This window comes from Citrus sinensis, chromosome 3 (assembly GCF_022201045.2).
Source record: "Citrus sinensis cultivar Valencia sweet orange chromosome 3, DVS_A1.0, whole genome shotgun sequence".
Lineage (NCBI taxonomy): Eukaryota > Viridiplantae > Streptophyta > Magnoliopsida > Sapindales > Rutaceae > Citrus > Citrus sinensis.
The window spans coordinates 17,165,537-17,192,683 of record NC_068558.1 but is presented as its reverse complement, the minus strand read 5'-3'; the positions used below and the strand labels follow the sequence as shown (position 1 = coordinate 17,192,683).

Here is a 27,147-nt window from a genome sequence, read left to right as displayed (position 1 = left end):
GTAATAGTAGCCATGGAAAGTGCCTTACGGGTGATGGTAGAATGGACTGATACCAAAGGGCAAAGACTAAGAAGTTGACGAAGACTTAATTGTTCCATCATTTTGATTGTCATATCCGAAACGCCATGGCGCCTGTGGCCCCCAACTGACAGAGACGGACATATTGCTACAAAATTTGCTAACTTTAAATGTCTAGCTATCTGAAGAATCAAAGCTATAGCTGCAGCCTGCCTATTGATTAATTGTCAAAAAATTAATGGAGACATACAGAAAAATCTTCCACTTCTTCTTCTTCTTCTTTTTCTTCTTCTCCTGCCATCATCTAGCTGTTGTCGTCACCGGTGACTCTAATTACCCTCTAGTAGAAAGCAACATATTTCTTGCTTGTGGCTGGTTGGGCAACACGAGTACTCCCGGCCAGACTTGGGTTGGAGATGTTAACTCTCAATACTCCCCACATGAAGACGCATCCGCTCCCAAATCAACAACCGTCACTGAAAATAAGCAAGTCCCATATTCAAAATCACGCGTTTCTCATTCGCAATTCACCTACATATTCAACGTCACCGCCGGTCAAAAGTTCATCCGCCTGCATTTCAATCCAATTTCAAAACCAGGGTTCAACCCCTCTGCAGCTTTCTTCTCTGTTAAAGCAGCTTCTTTCACTCTGTTAAGAAACTTTAGCGCTTCACTTACAGCAGATGGCAACGGCCATCCCTTTTTCAAAGAATTCTGCATTAACATCGAAGACGATCAGAGGCTATTGAACATAACCTTCACTCCAAGTCCGGATTACAATGATTCATATGCTTTTATCAATGGAATTGAGATTGTATCCATGCCCCTCAATTTCTATTACACCGCGGCAGATGATCCCAGCGGGGGGTTCAAGTTTGTTGGCCAGGACATCACATACAGTATCTTAAACAGAAATGCTCTGGCGAATTTATACCGGATAAACGTCGGCGGGCAACAAATCTCACCGTCATACGACACCGGCGGCATGTACCGAACTTGGTATATGGACGACCCCTACTTGACAGATGCCAGACCAAGTGCTCTTCCCGTTAACCTGAGTATTCATCTCACTTGGAAAAGTAATCACTCTGCTCCAGATGTGGTCTACACCACCGCCAGGACGATGGGGCAGGACAGGGAAATCAACGAGAATTATAATCTCACTTGGGAGTTCGAAGTGGATTCCGGCTTTACATATTTTCTGAGGCTTCATTTTTGTGAGTTTCAAATAGAGGTAACTCAAGAGGGCGATAGGATGTTCCAGATCTTCATTGCTAATTTAACTGCTGAAGTTCAAGCAGATGTGATAGCTTGGAGTGGTGCGAATGGTGTTCCCGTATATAGAGATTATGCTGTGATGATAGGATCAAAACCAAATGAAGAAAATATGAAGCAGAATCTTTCTATTCAACTGCACCCTGCCCCCAGATGGAGGACCAAATACTCTGATGCTATCTTGAACGGCCTTGAAATCTTTAAAGTGGACAACAATGGGAATCTCGCCGGACCTAATCCTGAACGTCGGACGATCCCACCTAATTTAGATGTGCCTCCAACAACAAAATCGAATAAGAAGAGTAATGTAATCGGGATCGTTGCTGGTGTTATATCAGGCTTTGGTGTGCTATCTCTTCTATTGTTGTTAATTTTCTGGAGAGGAAGAAAAGTCAAGGACTCGGGTTCCGGTACAGGTACTTCACTTTTGGGGACTTTTTTTTCTTCTAAGACTATCAAGGCAACCAAGTCATCACGCGGCTCATTCCTTCCTTCCGATCTTTGCACCCAATTTTCTCTATCTGAAATCCAAGCGGCTACAAACAACTTCGACAATGATCTCGTAATTGGAGTTGGAGGGTTTGGTAATGTCTACAAAGGCTTCATCAATGGCAGCACTACCCCTGTTGCCATCAAACGACTGGAACCAGAGTCGCAACAGGGCGCCCTGGAATTCCAAACTGAGATAGGAATGCTCTCGCAGCTCCGGCATCTTCACTTAGTCTCTCTCATCGGCTATTGCAACGATGGCAGGGAGATGATCCTTGTATACGATTTCATGGCTCGTGGGACTCTACGTGATCATCTCTACCATAGCGACAATCCCTCTCTTCCATGGAATCAAAGGCTTGAAATCTGCATTGGTGCAGCTCGTGGGCTTCACTATTTGCATACTGGGGCAAACCATGCTGTTATCATTCATCGTGATGTGAAGACAACCAACATCTTGTTAGACGAGAAATGGGTGGCCAAGGTTTCTGATTTCGGACTCTCCAAATTTGGACCAACTTCGGTGTCCAAAACTCATGTGAGTACGGTTGTTAAGGGCAGTGTCGGATACTTAGATCCTGAGTACTACCGACTTCAGCAGCTTACTGAAAAATCTGACGTCTACTCATTCGGTGTTGTGTTGTTCGAAGTATTGTGTGCTCGGCCACCTATTCTTCGGACAGCAGATAAGAAACAAATGAGTTTAGCCGTTTGGGGGCAACAATGTTATCAAAATGGAACAATTGACCAGATTGTTGATCCATTCTTGAAGGGTAAGATAAAGCCAGAGTGTTTGAACAAATTTGCTGAGGTAGCGATGAGCTGCTTGATTGATGAAGGAATCAGACGGCCCTCGATGAGCGATGTGGTTTGGGGACTTGAGTTCGCATTGCAGCTGCAGGAAAGTAGTATTGCAATTGCAAAGGAGATTGATGAGAATCAGGAGGAAGAAAAAATTTTGGACAACTACGAAACCGATGGTAGTTGTTCCATGTTCTCTGGTGTTGGTGAACATGTACTTTCAGATTCAAAAACCATTAGTACGGTTACCATATCAACTACTACTGCTACTGATGATCAAAGTCTTTCTACTGGAAGTTCTAATAAGTATACTGGAGCTGTGTTCTCCGAGATCCTGAATCCAAAAGGGAGATGATACATGATGATCAGATATTGCTAAATCATATTAGCCTCCTTAAGTGCTAGCTTAGATTTTTCTTTTTTTGCATCTTGTTTGTAATTGAGTTGACTTCAGAATGTGTCTGAGTTTAATCCTTTGTTATACTATTCTTACCCTTTTTATCAATGAAAAGGCACTAATAAAGTAATAATATATATATAACAGATAGCTCTGTTATGGTACAGACCTTATCATCCATTAACAAAATAACCTTTTTAGATAGCTATGCGTCCTACTGAGGGAGTTGCATACCAAAGGTGACCATATGCCATACATTACAGGATAGTTTTAATTAATTAGTTTTGTGACAAGCTGAATACATATATTGTTTAGATTAATTTGTCTCTCGATATCTAGTTGGGTTTTACTTTAAATTATATATTCTTTAAATTTTTTTCCTTGGAGAGAATTAATCATGATGAGAGCTTTTCTGTCTGATTCTACAACAATCATCTAGATCATAATTGGGTACAACTCGAATTATCGTTTTAAAAACAAATGTAATTATTTTAGGCCATTGAAGAATCTTAAATTCAGTTAAATGCTGTGTGATGAAACCATTTAATTAAAATAAAAAAAGAAGATATAACGATTAATTAATTCGTAGCAATTGCATATGCAAGTCTTTGTAAATCTGAAGGGCCACCGGATATTGGTTATCATTCATTTCCAAGGAGGAAAATCCATGGATGGAGACAAAACAAACAATAAAGGCGAGAACGTGTGAAAGAATTTCCATTCAAAGTACAATCAATGAAGATAAGAACAAAATTGGAAATCGTTACAAAATTATTTTTCCGGTGAATCTTAAAATTGAACTTTTTAAAACAGGCTTGCTAAGCAATTCTAGTCCAATTGGAAAGCTTATGGTATAATTAGCTCTATAAAGAACAAAAAAAAAGTCTACTGTTGAAAACAAATGCTTTCGTATGTTTTCTGCACGAGACTTTGAAAAGTTGAACGCCGCCACCCGCGACGACTTGAGCAAGTCAGTTATTATGTCCCACCACAACATTATGCGTGAATTGTGCTGATCATGGCCATCACAGCGACAATCGAGAGGTCCACCATATGTCACTAGCTATGTAGCTAACTAGTTACAACTTGATTGATCGAATGGGTCGGCAGTTAATTTGCATTTTTTAGAATATATATATATATATTAAATTTTATATAATTAATCATTATATATTAATTCTTTAAAAATAAATACGCACATATTATAATATTATCTACTTTTATATATATATATATATATATGACATGATACTTCAAAGATATTTTAAAATTTCTCTCTATACTATTGATAAAGGTTATTGACCGAAAATGAAGGCTATGATGCTAGTCAATTGAAGGACAAAAACAATTTTAAGCCATTCATTTATTATCCATTAATTATCTCTTTATTTATTATTTTTTTCTAACGCAAGTTATTTTTTTAGTACTTCTACAGAAACTGACGACTCATACATACATGTAGGGATGGCAATGGGCACTACCCGCAGCGGGTTTGCCATTACCAAACCCAAACCCGCATAAAATTTAAATTACCTAACGCACCAGCAACTTGCAGCGGGTTTTAATTTTTTTAAAAAAACCCACCCGCAGCAGGTTTTAATAATTACCAAACCCGCAATGGTATCCGGCGGATTTTTTGCGAGTTTCTGTATTTAAAATCACATATGTTTAATATATAAATTTATAATAATAACCTCAAATTCCATATAACATATTCAATATTATATTTAAACTATGTAAATGAAAAATTAAAATTTCCACATCAATTCAACACAAATTCTCAAATTTAAGTATAAATTACACAAATCCATTTAAAAAACACAAACTAATATCTAAAAATAATAATTACATTTCATATTATCATTTAAAACAAGCTCCAAGAGAAGATATTCATTTCATTCACCACCATAAGCACCCATCCAACACAATGCCTATAATAATAATTAAGATTAATATTTTCAAATACTAATTCGAAGGAAAATGTCTTTAGTTTTCTTTAGGTTATGACTTTAGAATAGGAGATGGACCACATACACACATACACAACTTTGAGCATTTGGCTATTTGGTAATTTGATTAAATACATTATTTTCTTTATGCATTTTTAGATTAAAATTAAATTAAAAATATTTGAAAAAAATATTGCGGGTTTGGTGGATATCCATGCGGGTATCCACCGGATATAAGGTTAATACCAAACCCACCCGCATCCATGTGCGGGTTTTAATTTATAATACTAAACCCGCCCGCAACGGGTAAAATTACCCGCAACGGACGGGTTTTGGCGGGTGGGTTTGGGCGGGTTTGCGGGTTTACGGGTACAATTGCCATCCCTACATACATGGGAATATAGGATTAAGAAAGAAATCATTTAATCCATTGATCATGACCACGAGCCAACAATTTTGTCTTCGTCGGTTTCTCTTCAGTACTAGTAGTAATTTTCTTATTCAGCAGCATAAAAATAATTTATAGTACGTCGGCAACAACAGCCTCTCTGTCTTTGAAAGACAACATCGACATGATGAACATCATAATTGCGAGCTCAGAAGAGTTTCTGCTGGAACGGGAAGTGTCATAGGTGCTTATTGCGGGCTCTGGAGGAAACCACATCTCTTATAAATCTCTGGAGAGACCTTGTTTCGGTAATGCTTTAGTCAAAGTGATTTTTCCTCCTCCCTCTAAAACAAATTCTCTGTAGCACTTGTGATAAAATTCAAACACTTAATTGAATACTTATTTGAAGTTCACTAAAATTGTAAGATTGTGCTATTGAGATTATCTAAATTCAATAATCCTAGAAGATAGGCACCAATAAAACCTAAGCACCGCTGAAAAGGTGGCGAATCTTTTTTAAAAACATTGTACCTTTCCAAGCGTCATATTTATATTTTTATATTTATTATCACATATTATTGTAATTTATAATTAATAATATATACTATATCAATTTGTTGTTATAAACATATGACATATAAGTTGTTTATTAGTAAGCTCAAATAGCTTAGAAAGGTTTTATCATAAAGGTCATATGTTCATGAAGCAAATTAAAGAGATCAAAACGACAGAGGTGATTTGTGTTTTTGGTATGTCCATGACGAAGGCAAAACGACATGCAAGATCTATGTTTTGATGTGTATTAAGTTTGCTAGCTTAAACGACCAGAAGCTTTGCCATTTTTAGTTTTATGAAGCATGTGCAGCGCACGTGACTTGTAAAAGTTGTTATGAGGCCGTTAATTCACATGGTAAACACGTGCGTTTCTGGAAAAGTTTCTGGGTTCATTAAAACTATTTATACGGCTAATTCCAGTGTGAGAGATAGAGAGAGAGATAGCTTGTTTGAGAAAGGTGTTCTTGGTCCCTCATGAATGTAGGTCAATGCAAATTGCATGAACCACGTTAATAGCTTTGTTTTATGATTCTTTGATTTGTTGGCTAATTCTTTGATCTTTTTTGAATTAGTCATCATCTTGTTCATACATAGATTCTTTATTAGCAATTCATATAATCTCTTAAGCATCTTGTTGATTCTAATCGAGGATCTTGGAGAGTGTTGGTTAAAAGCTTTGGTTAAGCAGCTTTCACAATACTTCATCATACATTATTTAAAGAATCTAAATTTTAAGTAAGACCACTTGTAACCCTCTAATATTTCTCGAGAATCTAACTGGTTTATTTTTTCTTACAATGTGAGCTACCTTACATCACTTGCTAATAGTCATTTTGTAGCAAATAGTAATTTAATTACAACAACAATTGTTTGGGGAATAAAATAGGATGATCATGATCTCATCGAGGTAAAGAGTGAGCAAATAGTTGATAGGCTACTAAGAGAAAATTCTAGTGACTTCGAGCAGACGACCTCAATCAGGTGGTAATTTTGATGATCTCAACTAAGATATTATTTAGTGACATTGAGTATATTACAGTGACCAGATGGTAACCTTGATGACCTCGAACAAACCACCTTGACCAGGGGCTAATTCTTAATACCATGAGTAGACCACCTCGACCAAAAGGTGATTTTGGTGACCTTGAGCAGGCCTTCTCCACCAAGAGGTAACCTAATAACCTCAAGCAGATAAGTTTGAGGAGACCAGAATCTGGTCAGTCCAAAGACTCCAATTAAGTTCAATTGATGGGTTCCTTTCAAAAAGTCAGGACTAATGTCCATCCGGGGGGATTATTAAGGGGGGGAAGCCATCTGATACAAGGCCACTTTATGTTAATTCCCACATCTAGCTCAGCTACCTAGTGCTGTCAATGTGGGATCATTAGAGATACGAAATAATTTCACAAAGACATTAGGGTTAGGTGAAAACATTTGAGGAATTGGAAAAGCCTATGCAAAGAATTTCGAAACGTATGAGGGGATAAAATTTGGTGCACAAGACCAAATGTTTATAGTGGCATGATTTACAAGACGTCGGTTCTCTAGTTTATGTTTGTCTAAGAAGCCTCGGTCACCCAACAATGCTACAATTAATAGAACTTGGCCTAGCGTTTGAAGCATCAAAAGGACTTTTTATTTTGATTATAAACAAAGTTGGGAATAACAACCAAAAAAAAAAAAAAGGCCTTTCTCTTTTATGTTGGGTTTGAATATATTTTTACAATACAAATTAAACACCCCAAGATCAAGATGACGCTCACAAGAATCGAAGCAAGAATAATAAAAGAAACAGATCAAAATATAAAGATGAGTACACACAGGTTTTGATCGTTCAACCTCCTAATTGCTTAATTCCAACTAAAAATAAATTGATTTCTTTATTGTTAAAAACTTTGGAAAGAATAATTTACAAGAAGAAACCCCTTTCTAATTCTCTTTCTAAATTCACAAATCTATCCTTGAAGTTATGCCAAAAGCTAGGCTCGAGAAATTTTAAAATATATCAAAGGTATTATATCAACTATATTATGCAAATATGAGAGAAAAGTAGAATGGGCAGAATTAATTTCGTATGCAAATATGAGCACGAGAGTCGAATTTGTGAGAAGTGTGAACATTAGTGGCATAGGCCAAAGACTCAAAAACACGGAGATGGGAAAGGAAGACAGTTTTGAATAGAGAAGTTCGCAAGGAATTTTGAAAGAAATAACAGGTAAAGGTAACCTATTGATGATGTGTACAAAAGTGAGTGCACATTCAGCTCAAAATTGGGTTAGTAGTTGTGCTTGGAACTTTAATGCTCGGGCTACTTGTAAGATATGATGATGTTTGCGTTCCACAACCTCGTTTTGTTGAGGCGTGTAAATGCATGAAGTTTGGAAAACAACACCATGATCTTGAAAGAAAGATCGAAGTGAGATAAATTCTCCATCATTGTCACTTCGAAATGTTTTAATGTGACGGTTAAATTGAGTGGAAACATAGCTAAAGAAGCTTTTTAAAAGAGATTGTGCTTCATTTTTGTGTCGCATAAAAAAAATCCTTGTAGAACGAGTATAATCATCAACAATAGTGAGGAAATAACAAGCTTCGGTAAGGGAAGGGTGTCAATAAGATTTTGTAGAAGAAATAACATTGTTATTGAAAGGAAAACGACTTTGCTTAGCCAACGGACATATGGGGCATGGATTATTAGACTTAACAAAAAAATTCAAAAATTTCTTGGCGGCAATAAAACTTAAACGAGAATATGATACATGGCCTAAGCGATTATGCTAGAGGTCGGTGGATGAGATAGTGAGGTTGCAGGTTGGTCGGTTGTTTGGTGACGAAGGTTTTGTCACAGATTGCTTTGTCGCTAATGCCACCAAAAAATATAGCCCATCTCATTATTTACCTAAACCAATTGTACTCTTCATAATCAGATCCTGCAAAATATACCAAGAAGGGAAAAACGTCACTGAACAACTCAAACCTCTTGTCAAATGACTAACTAACATCAAATCAACATTAAATGTACGCACAGATAACACATCATGCAGATAATAGACGTAATTGAGAGGTAAAGACCCTTTTGCAACAATATTTGCTCATTCTCCACTAGGCAACAACATGGACGGTAACGAGCAGTTGTTATCTTTATGCAATAAATTAGATGATGAAGTAATATGATATGTCGCCCCGCTATCAATAATCCAATTTCGGGAAGCAATCTTAAACAAACCTGGGTTTGTTACCCCATTTTCTTTGAAGTGAGAACCTTCATTTTGATTATTCAAGAGTGACAAAAGTTGCTTGAGTTGAACATCGGATATTGTAAGTGAGCCTTCATTTGTGTTTGACACCTCTCCAAATTGATTAGCCACAGAAATGCCTTTATGCCGATTTGAATTTCGGCCTGAGTTAATTTTAGCTTTAAGATGGCCTGGTGGGTATCCATGCAGCTTATAGCTTTTCTGGATCCAGTGGCTGAAATTTCCACAGTGGTCACACAAAGGCCTACCTCTCCCAGAGCCAGATCGACGCTGATCTCCATCTTGAGGTCCTGCAAATTATTACGCCTGAGAGTATGTTCAATCGTGAGAATCTGGGAACCCATGAGAGCAAGTTTGTTCGGTTCTTCCTATTGCCGAAGGAATCAACTTGCTGCGTACAGTCATGGCGGCAGCGCTGCTGCTTGAATCGATGCTTGTATGCGCTGAACTGAGGAGGCGCAGTTTCTCTTTTTGGGAGATTGAAGAGTAGGCTTGGCGAATGGTGAGTAAAGAAAGGATTGGAGAGATCTGCCTTGTAGGAATCTGCAGAAATCTCTGATTTTTGTGGATAAGAACTGTTAGTTTTAGGAATATCCTCAAGGGCCATGATGGCTGAAAGAGATATGCTACACGAGAGATTAAAGTGCAGCGAGTCCTTGCTCTGATAGAATGTAAATATGAGCGAAAAGTAGAATGGGCAGAATTAATTTTATTGACATTTAATTGAGTATATATACACATACGACTGACTTGTTATACACAACCATTAGTTCCTATAGTTAAGCTAGGATCCCTATAATTAAGCTATGCAATCAAAGTATACTGTAATTTAGGAATACATATAGAAAGATATATTTACAGCTTAATAGAATGAATAAATGAATTCTACTTTTCAATATATAATAAGAAAATGATGCTATAATATGTGTACATTTATTTTGAAAAACTATGATACAAGTAGTAAAAATCTTTAGTTCACCCAATGAATGATGATCGATCTACCAAAAAAGCAAAATTTAGGCCTCAACGTGAGGTTAGAGACAACCCTGAGCATATCTCCTTTAAGGATATACTCATGGAATCACAAGGGAAGTTGAAGCAGATCTAATTGGCCATGATGATGACTTGATTTTTTATTAACACAATGTGGTAATTTAATGTGCTGATAATTTACACTTCATCTCTTTCTCCCAAAAGCTTCACGACCAACTTATCAAGCCTTCGCATCATACGGTTGTTGTCAAGCTATTGTGACGTCACATAGGGTATTGAGCTCTCTGCAATCGCCTGGAAGCAACTTGGAGTTCGACCCTTGGTTTCTCTATCATTGACCTTGAGAATAATTTTTATGTTGTCCGCTTTAAATCAAACGGTGATGCCGAGTTTGCTTTGACTCTTGGTCCTTGGACAATTTTAGGCCACTATTTAACGGTGCAACTATGAACCCCTCACTTTGATAGTTCTAAGGAGGAAACTGATTCGATTATAGCTTGGATCTGCCTGTTGGGCATGGCTCTACATTATTATCATAAAAAATTCATCATATACTCAACTAGATAATTGGATCACTTATCAGAATTGATTATAATATCGAGTCAGCAATAAGAGGAAATTTTGCTCGTATTTGTGGTTGAAATTGATCTTAAAAAACCTCTTGTTTCATAGTTTTTGTTGGATGGAAAAACTCAGAAGGTGGAGTATGAAAGTCTTCTTAATATTTGTTTCCGGTGTGAAAAATATTACCATAATAAAGAGTCTTGCCCTAATCACATAGAGGAAAATGGTAACCCAGGGGAGCTAAATCAACATGTGAACATCTCCGGCAAGCAGATGGTCAATAAAACCAGTGATGATAACCAGAGTATCCCTAAACTTAGGCCATGGATGGTGGTTTCCAAGAAAGGGAAACCCCATATTGATAAGGCAAGAGAACTTGGTCGTGATTCTGAGCGTGGTCACTGGGGATCTTTTGGCAAGGAATCACGATTTGGTATTCTTGCCAGCATCAATTAAGAAGACCCAAATCATGGCATTAATAAGTCGTATCCAATTACCATGAATTGTAATGTGCCAACCTCCAACAGTACCACTATTCTACTTTTCCTTAGAAATCAACATATTAAAAAGAAAAATCAAAATTCCACCTCCAACCTAAGCATTGTCATATGTGCGGATTTTTTTATTCATGGCCCTAACATTGCCAACCAACCGGATGCTATTGACGCTACTCTCGTACAACTCCCATACAACTTACATTGCAAAACAAACATCTATGTAAACCAGACTAGCCACCATGTACCCACTGTCGTCCCAAACAGTCTCAATCCTTTATACCACTCTACTATCTCTTTTCACCATTGTTGCCTCTACCAATAACAATTCCGCTACTTCCTCCTCCAGTGGCCAAGCTAAGGACAATTTAACTAGTGTGCGGCATGATAAGTCATCTAAACTAGCTGGTGATCCCTCTGATACTGGTACTTTAACTATCACTAGCGAAATGGATGATGATGGGAAGGATAACGATTATATGGGAGAAAGTGACAACTGTTAAGATGTATATGTTCATAATATTGACTTTGATAATAACAAACTTTAAATGACTTTGATTAAAATGTTGGAGCCATTCATTAATAAACAAAAGCTATATAATCATTCCAATTATATTCATAAAAGATGAATAATTGTCAAATTTCAATTGAAAAATGATTCTCTGCAATGTTTTGGGTAAAACTGTGAATCTGGAAATAAACGGTGAACCATTTTATTTGAAATAGTGAACCATCTTAAGTATTGTGTGAGTGAAGAACAATATTTATAATTTTTTTTGAGTTATTGTAAGTGTTGGGATATACTTAGGTTAAGAGATTGAGGATAATCTCTTGTTGTAAAGGTTTATTGACACATTTGAAGTCAAGTGTAAGCATTTGAAGCCTTGGTGGCTTGCTTAGTGAAATTCTCAAGCCCGGAAAGCTTGGAGGCGTGGACGTAGGCGAGGTTAGCCGAACCACATAAAAATTTTCGTGTTTGAATCTCTCTTCCCTTATCTTTTTATATTGTGATTGATTTATTTGTTATTTCTTTAAATTAGTTTTAGATTTGCATTGAGTTTTGTTCTAGAATTGAATAATTTTTAGAATCCCAATTCACCACCCCTCTTGAGTTGCATAACTAGAATTTCATTTGGTATCAGAGCTTGGTTCTCTTGTTAGGACTTAACCGTCGACAATATGAATTGTTCCAAATGAAATAAAATGAAAGTGTGTATTCTATGTATACTAGATTTACGGACATAGTGAACACCCTATGAGCTCTAGGAAAAACTTTCTCAACTAGTGAGAAAGTAAAAAAAAAAATCATTAGGTCACTTCCAAAGGAATTGAGACCTAAGGTCATGTTTGGGAGTTAGGATTAAGCATGGGATTGGATTAATTTTGGGATTAAATATTTTATCCCATATTTGGCTATTTGCTTGGATTGGATTAGGAAGGACTAAATTTAAATTTAGTCCTTAAATCATGGGATTAACAATCCCAATTTATAAGTGGGTTTAGATGGGATTAGGATAAGAGAAAAAGATTTATTCATATTTCTTTCATAAATAGCACTATTTTTTACTTGGTACCTAAAATTTAATTAATTAAACCTAAAATTTATTTATTTATTTTATTCATGATTTACTTGAATTTATTTTTTATTTTGTTTTATAGTCTAATTAAATTGGTACTTTTACTCCAATAAAATTAACTATTTAATAATTCGTTATAATAATTGATTGTATTAAATTTAATAATCACCAATGTAGTATTAAAAATAATCATGAAAATTAATAATACAAGTAAATAATTGATTTTATATATACATTATTTGCTAACTTTTTGATAAAATAAAATATATCTAAAATATCTAATAAAAATTAATTAAATAATTAAATAGTTTTATTAATTTATATTTGTTTATTATAATTATGACTACCCAATAACTAATTTACTACATATTTAATGCTCTTGTTAATTACTTTTAAATTAATTTTAATTATTACTCTTAAATATTCATAAATATTTTTTTGTATTTAAATATGATTTAACATTGTCCAATCCGATATTGTACCAAACATAATACAACACATAATATAATCCAGCTTAATCCAATCCAACTTAATTTAATCCAATCCTAATAATTAGTCCAATCCAATCCAGGGTGTCAAACGTAACCTAAGAGAATTGCTATTGAAGAGGCCAAAAATTTAAATACTTTACCCCTTAATGATTTAATTGGCTCTCTTATTTCATATGAAGAAGACTTAGCAGCAGAGAAAGGGCATGAGGAGAAGAAGAAATGCATTGCTCTCAAAGCTTCAAAATATGAGAGTGATGGGGAGAGTGAACCAGATGATGAGGAGTTGGCCATACTAGCAAAGAGGTTCAGAAAATTTTTCAAGAAAATTGGTGAGCGAAGAAAATTTAGAAACTTCAAGAATCAAAAGGAGAAGAAAGAGGTAATCATATGCTATGTGTTGAGTGTTAGAAAATGCATATTTATAAAGGAGAAAACCGTCATTTTACATTTCAAGTCTTACTAACAACCTTTACTTTTATGTATTTAACCTTCTTGTGATTTAATTACATGTGTTTTATTTTAATTAAGTATTTTATGTATTTTAGGGGCATTATAGTCATTTCACAATAAAAGAAAGATCAGACGGCAAAACGGACATCACTTTTAAACTCAGGACGGTCGAAAACCTTAGGAGGAGCATAAAAGGAAAATTGGCACTATTCACATGTACGGTACTATTCACGTGTATGGTATTGTCTACGTTACTGTTCACGACACTGTTCACATAGACGGATCGATGATGTGGCATTGACTGATGAGGTGTCACGATCCTGTTGGGCTAAAATTCTTATGTACTGTTTATGGTGACGTGGCAGCATATCAGTGGACGAAAAATCTCGCGTACGGTACATGCATCACACAGGATTATTTTCAACCAAACTGCGTTACTGTTCATCCGGGTCAAACCGTGTTACTCTTCATCCGCGTGGTCAAACCGCGTACTGTTGACTGATGACGTGGCGCAATCCTAAGCGTCCAAACTGTTTTTAATCCGATGGCCATGATTTACTCCATGTATCTATAAAAAGGGGGCCTCCCCCCCTAATTTGATATCTCTGAATCCATTTTTGGGATCCATTTTCTGTAATTCCTTCTCCATCTTGTATTTTCTATGTATTTTAATAAATTTCCATTTTGCCCCTAGTTCAATTATGAGTAGCTAATTTTCTTTCAAGCTTGGGTTGAAGGTGAAGTCTCAACATGTGTCATGGGCTTTATTTGGTAAATTTATTTTCTCTTCCCCTCTAGTTTTTGTGGATGTTTTGACTTCTCGTCGACAAATAATACTAATCTTGTCTAGTATCGCCTTGGTTTCACCGGCCCTCTAGTACAAGGTTATTATTATTTGGCACGATAAGCCTTTAGCACCATATTGATTAGAGCGTGGTTAATGAGGTGTGGATTCCCCCCTCATGATTTAATTGGCATTAATAAGGATTATTTAGCCCATGATGCATGTTGATACGGATCCAGATACCCAAGTACGTCATTTCAATAGATTTCGCTTCAATTTATTCTCGCCATTTCAATTCCAATTTTAGAATTTATTATCGCCATCTCAATTCCAATTGTAGGATAATTTAAATCACTTCCACCACAATTTCAACCACCCATTTACAAAATTAATTCTACATATAATTAAAATCCACCTCCTCATGGGATCGACACTCGTCACCATTGATCTATACTACAATTGATTCGTGCGCTTGCGAGCACATTAAAATTTGCACAACACTATGAATGCAAAAAGTCTGGTCATATAAGATCAAAATGTTCACTTCTCAATAAACTCAAGAAGAAAGCCATAGTTGCTACTTGGAATGATAGCGATGAAGAATCAAGTGATGAAGAAGATTCGTAAGAAGTGTCAAACCTTGCACTCATGGCAATGAGAGATAATGATGATCTCAATTAGGTAAATGATCCTACTTATGATGAATTATATGATGCTTTTAAAGAGTTGCATGATGAGTGGATGAAAATTGGCAAAAACAAATGTATGTCTTAAAAAGAAAATGGTAGAGTTCAAAAATGAAAATGAATTTCTAAGTGCAAAAGTTACATGCCTAAAATTAGAGAATAAAACATTGCATGATAGAGTTGTATTATCAAATGAGAAACCTATCACTTCACATGAGCATTTAGAATCACATATAGATGACTTGAAAATTGAAAATGAAATACTTAAGAAGAAGAGCAAAGAGTTAAATGAAATTGTTTGAAAATTTACAAATGGGCAAAAGATGTTGGATAACATGCTTAACTAAAAAAAATGTGTTTGATAAAGGAGGACTAGGTTATAAGCCAAATTTGAAACAAAAGCATTATAAACACTACTTTTGTAAAGAGTACATCTATTAACAATAAAGTTGTCTGTCATTATTGTAATCAAGATGGTCTTATGAAAAGTAGATGTCATGTGAAAAGAAATGAATATTATGGTATGAAATGTATTTGGGTTCCAAAAAGAACCATAGCTAACACTTAAGGACCCAAAAGTTTGGGTACCTAAGACTTGAGATTTTCTCTGCAGGGTTTGAAGAAGAAGAAAAATAAATGGTACTTGGACAATGGTTGTTCAAGGTGTACGACTGGAAACAGCGCATGGTTTTCAAGTTTCACCAAAATCGAAAACAGTGGAGATGTTTCCTTTTAAGACAATTCAAAAGGAAAAAATTCTCGAAATTGGTGATGTCGGTAAAGTTTCCTCAATTCTTATTAAAAACATTTGTTTGGTTGAAAACTTGAAACACAACTTGATTAGTATTAGTCAATTGTGTGACAAAGGTTATAAAGTTGTTTTTGATAAATCTAAATGTGTTATATGCGATGGCAAGATTTTATTTGTAGAAAATAAATATGGTAATGTTTACACAATTGATATAGTGTGCATCTACTCATGATAAATGCTTTTCGACATTGCATGATGATGATTGGCTATGGCATAGAAGACTAGGACATGCAAGTATGGATTTGATTTCAAAAATTTTTAAAAATGATTTAGTTAAAAGTCTTCCAAAAATCGGTTTTCAAAAAGATAGAATTTGTGGAGCTTGTCAATTTGGAAAACAAATCAAAACTTCTTTAAAAAACAAAAATCATATTTCTACTTCAAAACCACTTCAACTTCTTCACATAGATTTATTTGGACCTTCTAGATATGCTAGTTTAAATGGCAAATATTATGCATTTGTGATTGTGAATGATTATTCTAGATATATATGGGTATTGTTCTTAGCTAATGAGGATGATGCCTTTGAAGCATTTAGAGTTTTCTGTAAAAAGGTTCAAAATGAAAAAGATTATTCTATTACGTGTATTAGAAGTGATCATAGTGGAGAATTTGAAAATCATGCATTTGAGAATTTTTGTAATTATTTTGGCATTGAGCATTAATATTCACCACCTAGGACTCCACAACAAAATAGAATTGTTAAGAAAAAGAATAGGTCTATTCAAGAAATAGCTAGGGCCATGTTAAATGAAAATACTTTACCAAAATATTTTTGGGCCGAAGCTGTCAACACCGGTTGTTATGTTTTAAATTGGGTGTTAATTAGACCTCATCTCAATAAAACTCCCTATAAACTTTGGAAAGATAGAAAACACAACATTGATTATTTCAAAGTTTTAGGATGCGAATGTTTCATTTTAAACACAAAAGAAAATCTTAGTAAATTTGATCCAAAATCTGATGTTGGCATCTTTCTTGGTTATTCAAATACAAGTAAAGCTTATAGAGCGTATAATAAAAGAACAATGGTTGTGGAAGAGTCTATGCATGTTACATTTGATGAGTCTAACCCTTCTTCTTCGGAGAAAGTTGTTGTTGATGATGATGCAGATGAAAATCTACAAGAAGATTCATCAAGGGATAGCCAAAATGATGCACACCCTGAAATCGAGAGGATAGACAAGAAGAGCAAACAAATATGGAGGAACAAGAAGGTATTTCTCAAACACTCCCCAAGGAGTGGAGGTATGTTACTTCTCATCCTAAGGATTTAATTTTAGGAGATCCTTCAAAAGATGTTACCACTAGATCATCATTCAAAAATACTTGTGAGCATGCTACATTTATTTCTCAAATTGAACCGAAATCCTTTACGGATGCGGAAAATGATGAATCTTGGATTATGGCAATGCAAGAGAAGTTGAATCAATTTGAGAGAAACAATGTATAGGAATTAGTTCCTAAACCGGAACATCAATCCGTCATAGGTACTAATTGGGTATTTAGAAATAAGATGGATGAATCTGGTGTAGTTGTAAGGAATAAAACTAAATTAGTGGCTCAAGGATACAACCAAGAAGAAGGAATTGCTTTTAATGAAGCATTTGCACCCGTAGCTAGACTAGAATCTATTAGGATGCTATTAGCATTTGTATGTTATAAATATTTTATTTTATTTCAAATGGATGTCAAAAGTGCTTTCTTAAATGGGTATATTATGGAAGAAGTGTATGTGAAACAACCCCCTGGTTTTAAAAATGAAAAATTTCCAAATCATATTTATAAGTTATCAAAAGCATTGTATGGATTAAAGCAAGTACCTAAAGCATGGTATGATAGGTTTAGAAATTTCTTGCTAGATAACGTTTTCTCGATGGGTAAAACGGATACCACTCTCTTTGTTAAGCATAAGAACTAAGATATACTTGTTGTTCAAATTTATGTTGATAATATTATATTTGGTTCTACTAATGAGTAAAGAATTTGAAATGAGTTGATAATATTATGTTGTGTAAAGAATTTTCATCTTGTATGAGTAAAGAATTTGAAATGAATATGATGGGAGAGTTGAAGTATTTCATTGGGCTGCAAATAAAACAAAATAAAGAAGGAATTTTCATAAATCAAACCAAGTATGTGAAAGATCTACTCAAGCGATTTGACATTGATGACTCAAAGACCAAAAGCACTCCAATGAGCACAACAACTAAGCTTGACAAAGATGAAAAAGACAAAGAAGTGGATATCAAAACGTATCGAGGTATAATCGGATCTTTACTTTACTTAACCGCAAGTAGACCCGATATCATGTTTAGTGTATGTTTGTGTGCAAGATTTTAATCATGTCCCAAGGAATCTCATTTGCTTGCTGTAAAAAGAATTTTTCGTTATTTGAGTGGAACCATAGATTTTGGCCTTTGGTATCCTAGAGGAACTCATATAGACTTAACATGCTATTCGGATGCTGATTTTACCGGTTATAAAGTTGATAGGAAAAGCAATAGTGGAACTTGCCATCTACTAGGTCACTCACTTGTTTCATAGTTTAGCCAGAAACAAAATTCTGTTGCACTTTCAACTACCGAGACTGGATATATAGCTGCAGGGAGTTGTTGTGCACAAGCTCTTTGGATAAAATAAACACTTAGAGACTATGGCATTAACCTTGAACAAATTCCCAGTAAGTGTAATAATATTAGTGCTATAAATCTTTCAAAGAATCTCATTCAACACTCTAGAACTAAGAATATAGAAATTAGACATCATTTCTTGAGAGATCATATTCAAAAGGAAGATATTGCATTAAAGTTTATTTTTACGAAAAAATAACTTGCCGATAATTTTACAAAATCTCTTGGTGAAGAATAATTTTTGAAAATTCGGCATGAACTTGGGATGATGAAATTTTCACATTAACATCTCTATTCATGTTATTGAATTTATTAATTAATGATTTTATGATTTTATGACATTTATGAAATGCTTAAGTATGATATATGCGTGATGTGTTTACATTTAAATTTTTGAATGTTTATATGAATTGATTATTTAAATACATGTTAGTTCATGAATCATGCATTAAAAATGGCTTTTAAAACATTTTTGAATCAATCAAATGATCTTACAATGTATTATTTGTTGGCCAAATATTAAATCAAATGTGTGAAATTATACACAAAATAAACGGATAATTGTTTCACAATAAACGGTAAAGGGTAAATTCCAGTGAGCTCTTTGGTTTTAAACGGTTTACTGTTTGTATCAAACGGTAATGGAGTAATTGACAGCCATTATATCCTAGTACCCTTTCATAGTTAACAACTAACTTTTAACCGTTCCCTTTTGAGTGCTCTCTGGAACTTACTCCCTCACCGTTTATAGAAAACGGCTCGCCATTTTTGTGAAATATAAAACTATTCCAAGGGTTTTTTCTTCCTCTTCATTTTCCCTCTTACCATTTCAGCCATTAACGCACAGCTGAAGCTCTCTCTGTCTTTAATCCTCCATTTTTTCTTCATTTTCTTGCCAAATCACATCGATAAAACCATTTCCCATCATCATTAGATCGCTTTCACAGATTCAATTCTTCAAATTGAGCTCAAAATTCAAAAATCCCAAATCAAAACCCTAAGGACAGCCGATCGAGTTTCATCATTTTTGACCTAATTCTTGTCTTTTTTCGACCACATTGAGCCTCAAAATTACATCCTCTACTCACTCTTGACCCAATAGTCGGTTCATTTTCTTCTAAACCCACTTTTCTCAAATTCCCTCATTTTCTCTGTCTTTCACCATAGCTAAGTCATCTCAGAGAACTCGGAGAAGGAAAGTAGTTCCTCCTAGGACTCCTATACCTCCACGAGAGCCCTCTCAATTCGAAAGAATTCACTTTCCTACAAATGCGTTAGCCAAGCGTTTCGAGGATCATTTCATGGGCCGACAGGTACTTGACCCTTTTTATGTGGATATTGAAGATTTTAAAGAGTTAGTTGTTTGTAGTAGAAGTGTTAGAAATATGCTACGTCCTTGGGAGTCCTCTATAGATTTTGATGACAAAGTGTTTCCTAATCTAATTCGAGTTTTCTATTCAAATATGGAACTTTCAGAAACTCGGTTAGATAAGATTGTTACTCATGTTGGGGGTGTCCCTAGTGAATTTGATGTTGAGCTCTTGAACAATATTCTAGGAATTTCTAATGATGGCCATATGATTTATACATCCAGGGAAGCCCTCTCATTTAGTAGTTTCGCTCATCATCTCAGTGTCCGAAATATTTTTTGTCGTCGAGACTTGATTAATGACATTTGCAATTCACCTTTTCGGTCTCAATTGTTACCTTTCCAAGTTCGTATCCTTCATATTATTTTACAGCACATCATTACACCTAGGAAGGGTCATTCGGATGAGGTCACACGGTTGGATGTTGGGCTATGAGACAGTCCCCTTACAGGGCATCCTATTAACCTTGGGTATATTATTATGCACCATATGCTGACTACTCCTGCGGTTAACCACCGTTTGCTTCCTTATGGCAGTATCATTTCTAAGATACTGCGGTACTTTCAAGTGCCTCTACGGGATGTTGTATATAAGGAACAAGACGGATTAGTCCGGAAGCCATGAGTAGTATTGGTTTTTCTTTAGTAAAGAACGGATAGCTGGAGTTTGTTTTGCAGGTCTTTGGAATTTAACGGCAAAAGAGTAATGACAAATAGTCAACCGTTAATTTGAAATTTGGCTCAACGGTAACTTTGATCAGAACAAACGGTTAACTGTTAACGGTTAACGGCGATCTGTTTACGAGCAAACCGTCTGTAACGGCTATTTTTCAGCTCCAACTATAAATAAGCTCATTCAAATTTAAACAAAGGTTGATCACAACACTATCATTGAGCTTATAATCGAGAATACAACCTTCATAGAGCTTTAAACTCATTCTTGCTTCATTTATTCACATATTGAGCATTGATTTGTAATCTTAAGTATTGTGTGAGTGAAGAACAAAATTTATAATTTTTGTTTTGAGTGATTGTAAGTGTTGGGATACACTTGGGTTAAGAGATTGGGGATAATCTCTTGTTGTAAAGGTTTATTGACACCTTTGAAGTCAAGTGTAAGCATTTGAAGCATTGGAGGCTTACTTAGTGAAATCCTCAAGCCCGGAAAGCTTGGAGGCGTGGACGTAGGTCAAGTTGGCCGAACCACGTAAAAATCTCCGTGTTTGAATCTCTCTTCCCTTATCTTTTTATATTGTGATTGATTTATTTATTATTGCTTTAAATTAATTTTAGATTTGCATTGAATTTTGTTCTAAAATTGAATAATTTTTATAATCTCAATTCTCCCTCCTCTTGGGTTGCATAATTAGAATTTTAATAACGAGTCTAGTTCTTCTAATAGAGATATATGTCTTGTGAATGAATCAGCTATGGACTTGGAGATCAAGGCCTCAAGGCTGAAAATGTGAGGTGTTTCTTCCTTTTATCGTACATATCTTTATGTCTTTATCAATCATGTTTTGGAATGTCCAGGGAGCGACATCGCTAGTCTTCTGTCGCTCTTTTGGTTCTCTTATCAAGAATTATAAGCCAGTCATGGTTGTTTTACTAGAGCCTAGAATCAGTGGGTATAAAGTAAATGATTTCATTAAAAGAATTGGCTTTGATAAATCCCCTCGAGTTGAAGCTACTGGTTTCTCTAGGGGGATTTGGATCCTATAGAAGGACTTTTTCGTAAATATTTGATTGGTTGGCTTTTGCATAAATATTTGTTCTAGTTTTGTTATTGTTGCGGAACTCTTGGGGTTGTTTCAAGATTTGTTTGTTGTTTGGCAAAAAGGTATTTGCTGGTTGAATGTGGAATTGGATAGCTTATCTGTGACTCAACTGGTTGGTAATCATTTGTGATCCCCTAATGAATACATCCCGTTAGTTCGATCTATAAAGGATCTCCTGCGATATGACTAGCATATCACCGTTATCCATGTTTATCCCGAAGTAAATTTTATGGCAGATTTTATTGCAAGCTACGCCCTATCTCTCCCCTTGGGGCTTTACATTCTCAACTATCCTTAAGTTGGTGTTCTTCCTTTTCTCACGCATGATATGTATGGGGTTTCATACCCCCACCTAGTTACTATTTAGCACTATTTAAGAGCCCATTTGTAACCAAAAACAAAACGACAAATTGCTATTAGATAAAATCATAAACAAAATTACTAATCTGACGATACCGGTGTGATAACTCTAGCAGCGGGCATGTTGCCTCCGATTGTAAATGTATTAAAACCTCTTTATAGGAGAGGAGTAGGAGATGCATGTTTAATCCATCTAGATCCCTATTTCAATAGATATGTACATTTGTCGTAGAGTTTCATAATTATGATCTGCACTCTTACTAGATATAGGTCAATTGTAATTATAAATATTCCAAACTTATCCTATCTAATCTGCTTTGATATAATTGAATCTTATTATAACTTGTACATATATAATTTCTCCATTTACAAAGAATTGGCTTCATTTGAGCCAAGTCACCAAAAGCTCCAATCCCTAGTGCTCAATATGCTCTTTTTTACGATTTATTGGGTTTTTCAAGCTTAGTGAGCGCTATCATTTACCATGCTTTGCACTAGTGCTGCGTGGTTTTTAAGTTTGTGAACATTAAAATTCAAATTTACACTCCTTAAAACTAAGTACTGCATGGTTTGAGTTTAACTTATGGGATTAGGTTCTTTTTCTAATATTTTTTTTTCTCCTAGCCTTTTCTAGTGTTTTTAAATTTAATGAAAAGAGTTGGCTTAATTATAAATAAAGTGAAAAAAGTTGACTTGATTGTCAACATCTAAATTCTAAACTCATTCTTAGCCATTCATTAAACTAGGAGAGGCTATAAACTAAAAAAACAAGAGAGAGAGAGAGAGAGAGAGAGAAAGAGAGAAGATCCTTGTCCTAGTTATGAGACGGTTCAGGTTTAATCTAAAACACTAGACACTACATTATTGAGAGACATTGCTTAGGCATAGCTGAATTATATGCCCTTTGTTAATTATAATAATAATAATAATTATTATTTACTAAAATATTATTATAATATAATTTATAATAATTATTATTATGATTATAATAATTACTACTACTACAATAATAATAATAATAATAATATTATTATTATTATTATTATTATTATTATTATTGTCCTCGTCAATTGACAATAATTAACAAATGGCATTTTAGTAAATTATGATAGTTCATTCCAATTTCAAGACAAAATAAACACATCTATGAAAATAAATCTTATTTCCATTCCGATTCCAATTCCTACAACTGAAGTAAATAACTTATTTTAATTCTCATTCCTGATTCCGATTTTAACCCATTTCAATTTAAGCTCATTTCGATTATAGCCTATTCCGATAACTGATTAGTAAACTCTCATTCCTGATTTCGATTTTAGCCCATTTCAAAGTCAGCTCATTTCGATTCTAGCATATTCTAATAACTGATTAGTAAACGCACCATTAATATATTTAGTTCAACCTTTCGATAAACTGCTAAACATGTTGTATTTCTAAAATAACCAATTATGGACAAATAATTTTTTAATTTAGTGACCGAACACTAATTTAACGTTCAAGTCCAATCTAGATTTGTTAAGTGTATATTTAATTGTGGAATCCAATTGATTGATTTGTGGTTACTACGAAGTTTCAGAGTATGTTTGTATATAAGTTGATATTTCAAAACAAGTCTATTAATAGTAGCCATGGAAAGTGCCTTACGGGTGATAGTAGATTGGACTGATGCCAAAGGGCAAAGACTAAGAAGTTGACGAAGACTTAATTTTTCCATCATTTTGATTGTCATGTCCGAAACGCCATGGCGCCTGTGGCCCCCAACTGACAGAGACGGACATACTGCTACAAAATTTGCTAACTTTAAATGTCTAGCTATCTGAAGAATCAAAGCTATAGCTGCAGCCTGCCTATTAATTAATTGTCAAAAAATTAATGGAGACATACAGAAAAATCTTCCACTTCTTCTTCTTCTTCTTCTTTTTCTTCTTCTCCTGCCATCATCTATCTGATGTCGTCACCGGTGACTCTAATTACCCTCTCGTAGAAAGCAACATATTTCTTGCTTGTGGCTGGTTGGGCAACACAAGTACTCCCGGCCAGACTTGGGTTGGAGATGTTAACTCTCAATACTCCCCACATGAAGACGCATCCGCTCCCAAATCAACAACCGTCACTGAAAATAAGCAAGTCCCATATTCTAAATCACGCGTTTCTCATTCGCAATTCACCTACATATTCAACGTCACCGCCGGTCAAAAGTTCATCCGCCTACATTTCTATCCAAGTTCAAAACCGGAGTTCAACACCTCTGCAGCTTTCTTCTCTGTTAAAGCAGCTTCTTTCACTCTGTTAAGAAACTTTAGCGCTTCACTTGCAGCAGCAGCATATGGCAACGACCGCAGTCCCTTTTTCAAAGAATTCTGCATTAACATCGAAGACGATCAGAGGCTATTGAACATAACCTTCACTCCAAGTCCGGATTACAACGATTCATATGCTTTTATCAATGGAATTGAGATTGTATCCATGCCCCTCAATTTCTATTACACCGCGGCCGATGATCCCGGCGATCCCGGCGGGGGGTTCAGGTTTGTTGGCCAGGCCAACCCATACAGTATCTTAAACAGAAATGCTCTGGCGACTTTATACAGGATAAACGTCGGCGGGAAACATATCGAACCGTCATACGACACCGGCGGCATGTACCGAACTTGGTATATGGACGACCTCTACTTGACAGATGCCAGACCAAGTGCTCTTCCCGTTAAACAGAGTATTCATCTCACTTGGAAACGTAATTACTCTGCTCCAGATCTGGTCTACAAAACCGCCAGGACGATGGGGCAGGACAGGGAAATCAACGAGAAGTATAATCTCACTTGGGAGTTCGAAGTGGATTCTGGCTTTACATATTTTCTGAGGCTTCATTTTTGTGAGTTTCAGATAGAGGTAACTGAAGAGGGCGATAGGGTGTTCCAGATCTTCATTGCTAATTTAACTGCTGAAGTTCAAGCAGATGTGATAGCCTGGACTGGTGCGAATAGTGTTGCCGTATATAGAGATTATGCTGTGACGATAGGACCAAAACCAAATGAAGAAAATATTAAGCAGAATCTTTCTATTCAACTGCACCCTGCCCCCAGATGGAGGACCAAATACTCTGATGCTATCTTGAACGGCCTTGAAATCTTTAAAGTGGACAACAATGGGAATCTCGCCGGACCTAATCCTGAACGTCGGACGATCCCACCTAATTTAGATGTGTCTCCAACAACAAAATCGAATAAGAAGAGTAATGTAATCGGGATCGTTGCTGGTGTTATATCAGGCTTTGGTGTGCTATCTCTTCTATTGTTGTTAATTTTCTGGAGAGGAAGAAAAGTCAAGGACTCGGGTTCCGGTACAGGTACTTCACTTTTGGGGACTTTTTTTTCTTCTAAGACTATCAAGGCAACCAAGTCATCACGCGGCTCATTCCTTCCTTCCGATCTTTGTACCCAATTTTCACTATCTGAAATCCAAGCGGCTACAAACAACTTCGACAATGATCTCGTGATTGGAGTTGGAGGGTTTGGTAATGTCTACAAAGGCTTCATCAATGGCAGCACTACCCCTGTCGCCATCAAACGACTGGAACCAGAGTCGCAACAGGGCGCCCTGGAATTCCAAACTGAGATAGGAATGCTCTCGCAGCTCCGGCATCTTCACTTAGTCTCTCTCATCGGCTATTGCAACGATGGCAGGGAGATGATCCTTGTATACGATTTCATGGCTCGTGGGACTCTACGTGATCATCTCTACCATAGCGACAATCCCTCTCTTCCATGGAATCAAAGGCTTGAAATCTGCATTGGTGCAGCTCGTGGGCTTCACTATTTGCATACTGGGGCAAACCATGCTGTTATCATTCATCGTGATGTGAAGACAACCAACATCTTGTTGGACGAGAAATGGGTGGCCAAGGTGTCTGATTTCGGACTCTCCAAATTTGGACCAACTTCGGTGTCCAAAACTCATGTGAGTACGGTTGTTAAGGGCAGTGTCGGATACTTAGATCCTGAGTACTACCGACTTCAGCAGCTTACTGAAAAATCTGACGTCTACTCATTCGGTGTTGTGTTGTTCGAAGTATTGTGTGCTCGGCCACCTATTCTTCGGACAGCAGATAAGAAACAAGTGAGTTTAGCCGTTTGGGCGCAACAATGTTATCAAAATGGAACAATTGACCAGATTGTTGATCCATTCTTGAAGGGTAAGATAAAGCCAGAGTGTTTGAACAAATTTGCTGAGGTAGCGATGAGCTGCTTGATTGATGAAGGAATCAGACGGCCCTCGATGAGCGATGTGGTTTGGGGACTTGAGTTCGCATTGCAGCTGCAGGAAAGTAGTATTGCAATTGCAAAGGAGATTGATGAGAATCAGGAGGAAGAAAAAATTTTGGACAACTACGAAACCGATGGTAGTGGTTCCATGTTCTCTGGTGTTGGTGAACATGTACTTTCAGATTCAAAAACCATTAGTACGGTTACCATATCAACTATTACTGCTACTGATGATCAAAGTCTTTCTACTGGAAGTTCTGATAAGTATACTGGAGCTGTGTTCTCTGAGATCCTGAATCCGAAAGGGAGATGATACATGATGATCAGATATTGCTAAATCATATTAGCCTCCTTAAGTGCTAGCTTAGATTTTTCTTTTTTTGCATCTTGTTTGTAATTGAGTTGAATTGAGAATGTGTCTGAGTTTAATTCTTTGTTATACTATTCTTACCCTTTTTATCAATGATGTTAAGTCCATTATTTATAAAGTTGGTATTTTATGACAAGTCTAGTTAAATTGGAAGTTTATTTATTGCATATCTTGTAATAGGGATTAATTTATTAATTCCCTAATTTAGTGAGATTCCAATTTATTAGAAATATTTGTTTCCTAATTTTATTAACAAGTCAATTAATGGTGGGATCTATAATTGGCGCATGAGATCTATTTAGAGCAAGAAATTTGTTCAAATAGGAAGTCATTAAATGTTCTAGATATTTATTAGGAGACAAGTAAGGCAAGAAGATCAGATTTAATTCTATTCAG

The 27,147-nt window shown here is 35.7% G+C and overlaps 1 protein-coding gene across 4 annotated transcripts; it reads left to right on the top strand.

Moving 5' to 3' along the window:
* Positions 1-256: 256 nt before the first annotated feature.
* LOC102609835 (receptor-like protein kinase FERONIA) lies at positions 257-26,869 on the top strand. 4 transcript variants are annotated; one of them, XM_052437355.1, is made up of 2 exons: positions 257-549; positions 24,288-26,869. In XM_052437355.1, exons 1-2 carry the CDS (start codon positions 257-259, stop codon positions 26,692-26,694), a joined length of 2,700 nt encoding a protein of 899 aa, XP_052293315.1. In that variant the 3' UTR covers positions 26,695-26,869. The 4 variants fall into 4 exon arrangements, with proteins under 4 accessions (XP_052293315.1, XP_052293316.1, XP_052293317.1 ...); XM_052437356.1 differs by having other exon boundaries at positions 257-774; positions 24,522-26,869; XM_052437357.1 differs by having other exon boundaries at positions 257-1,252; positions 25,009-26,869.
* Positions 26,870-27,147: the final 278 nt, after the last annotated feature.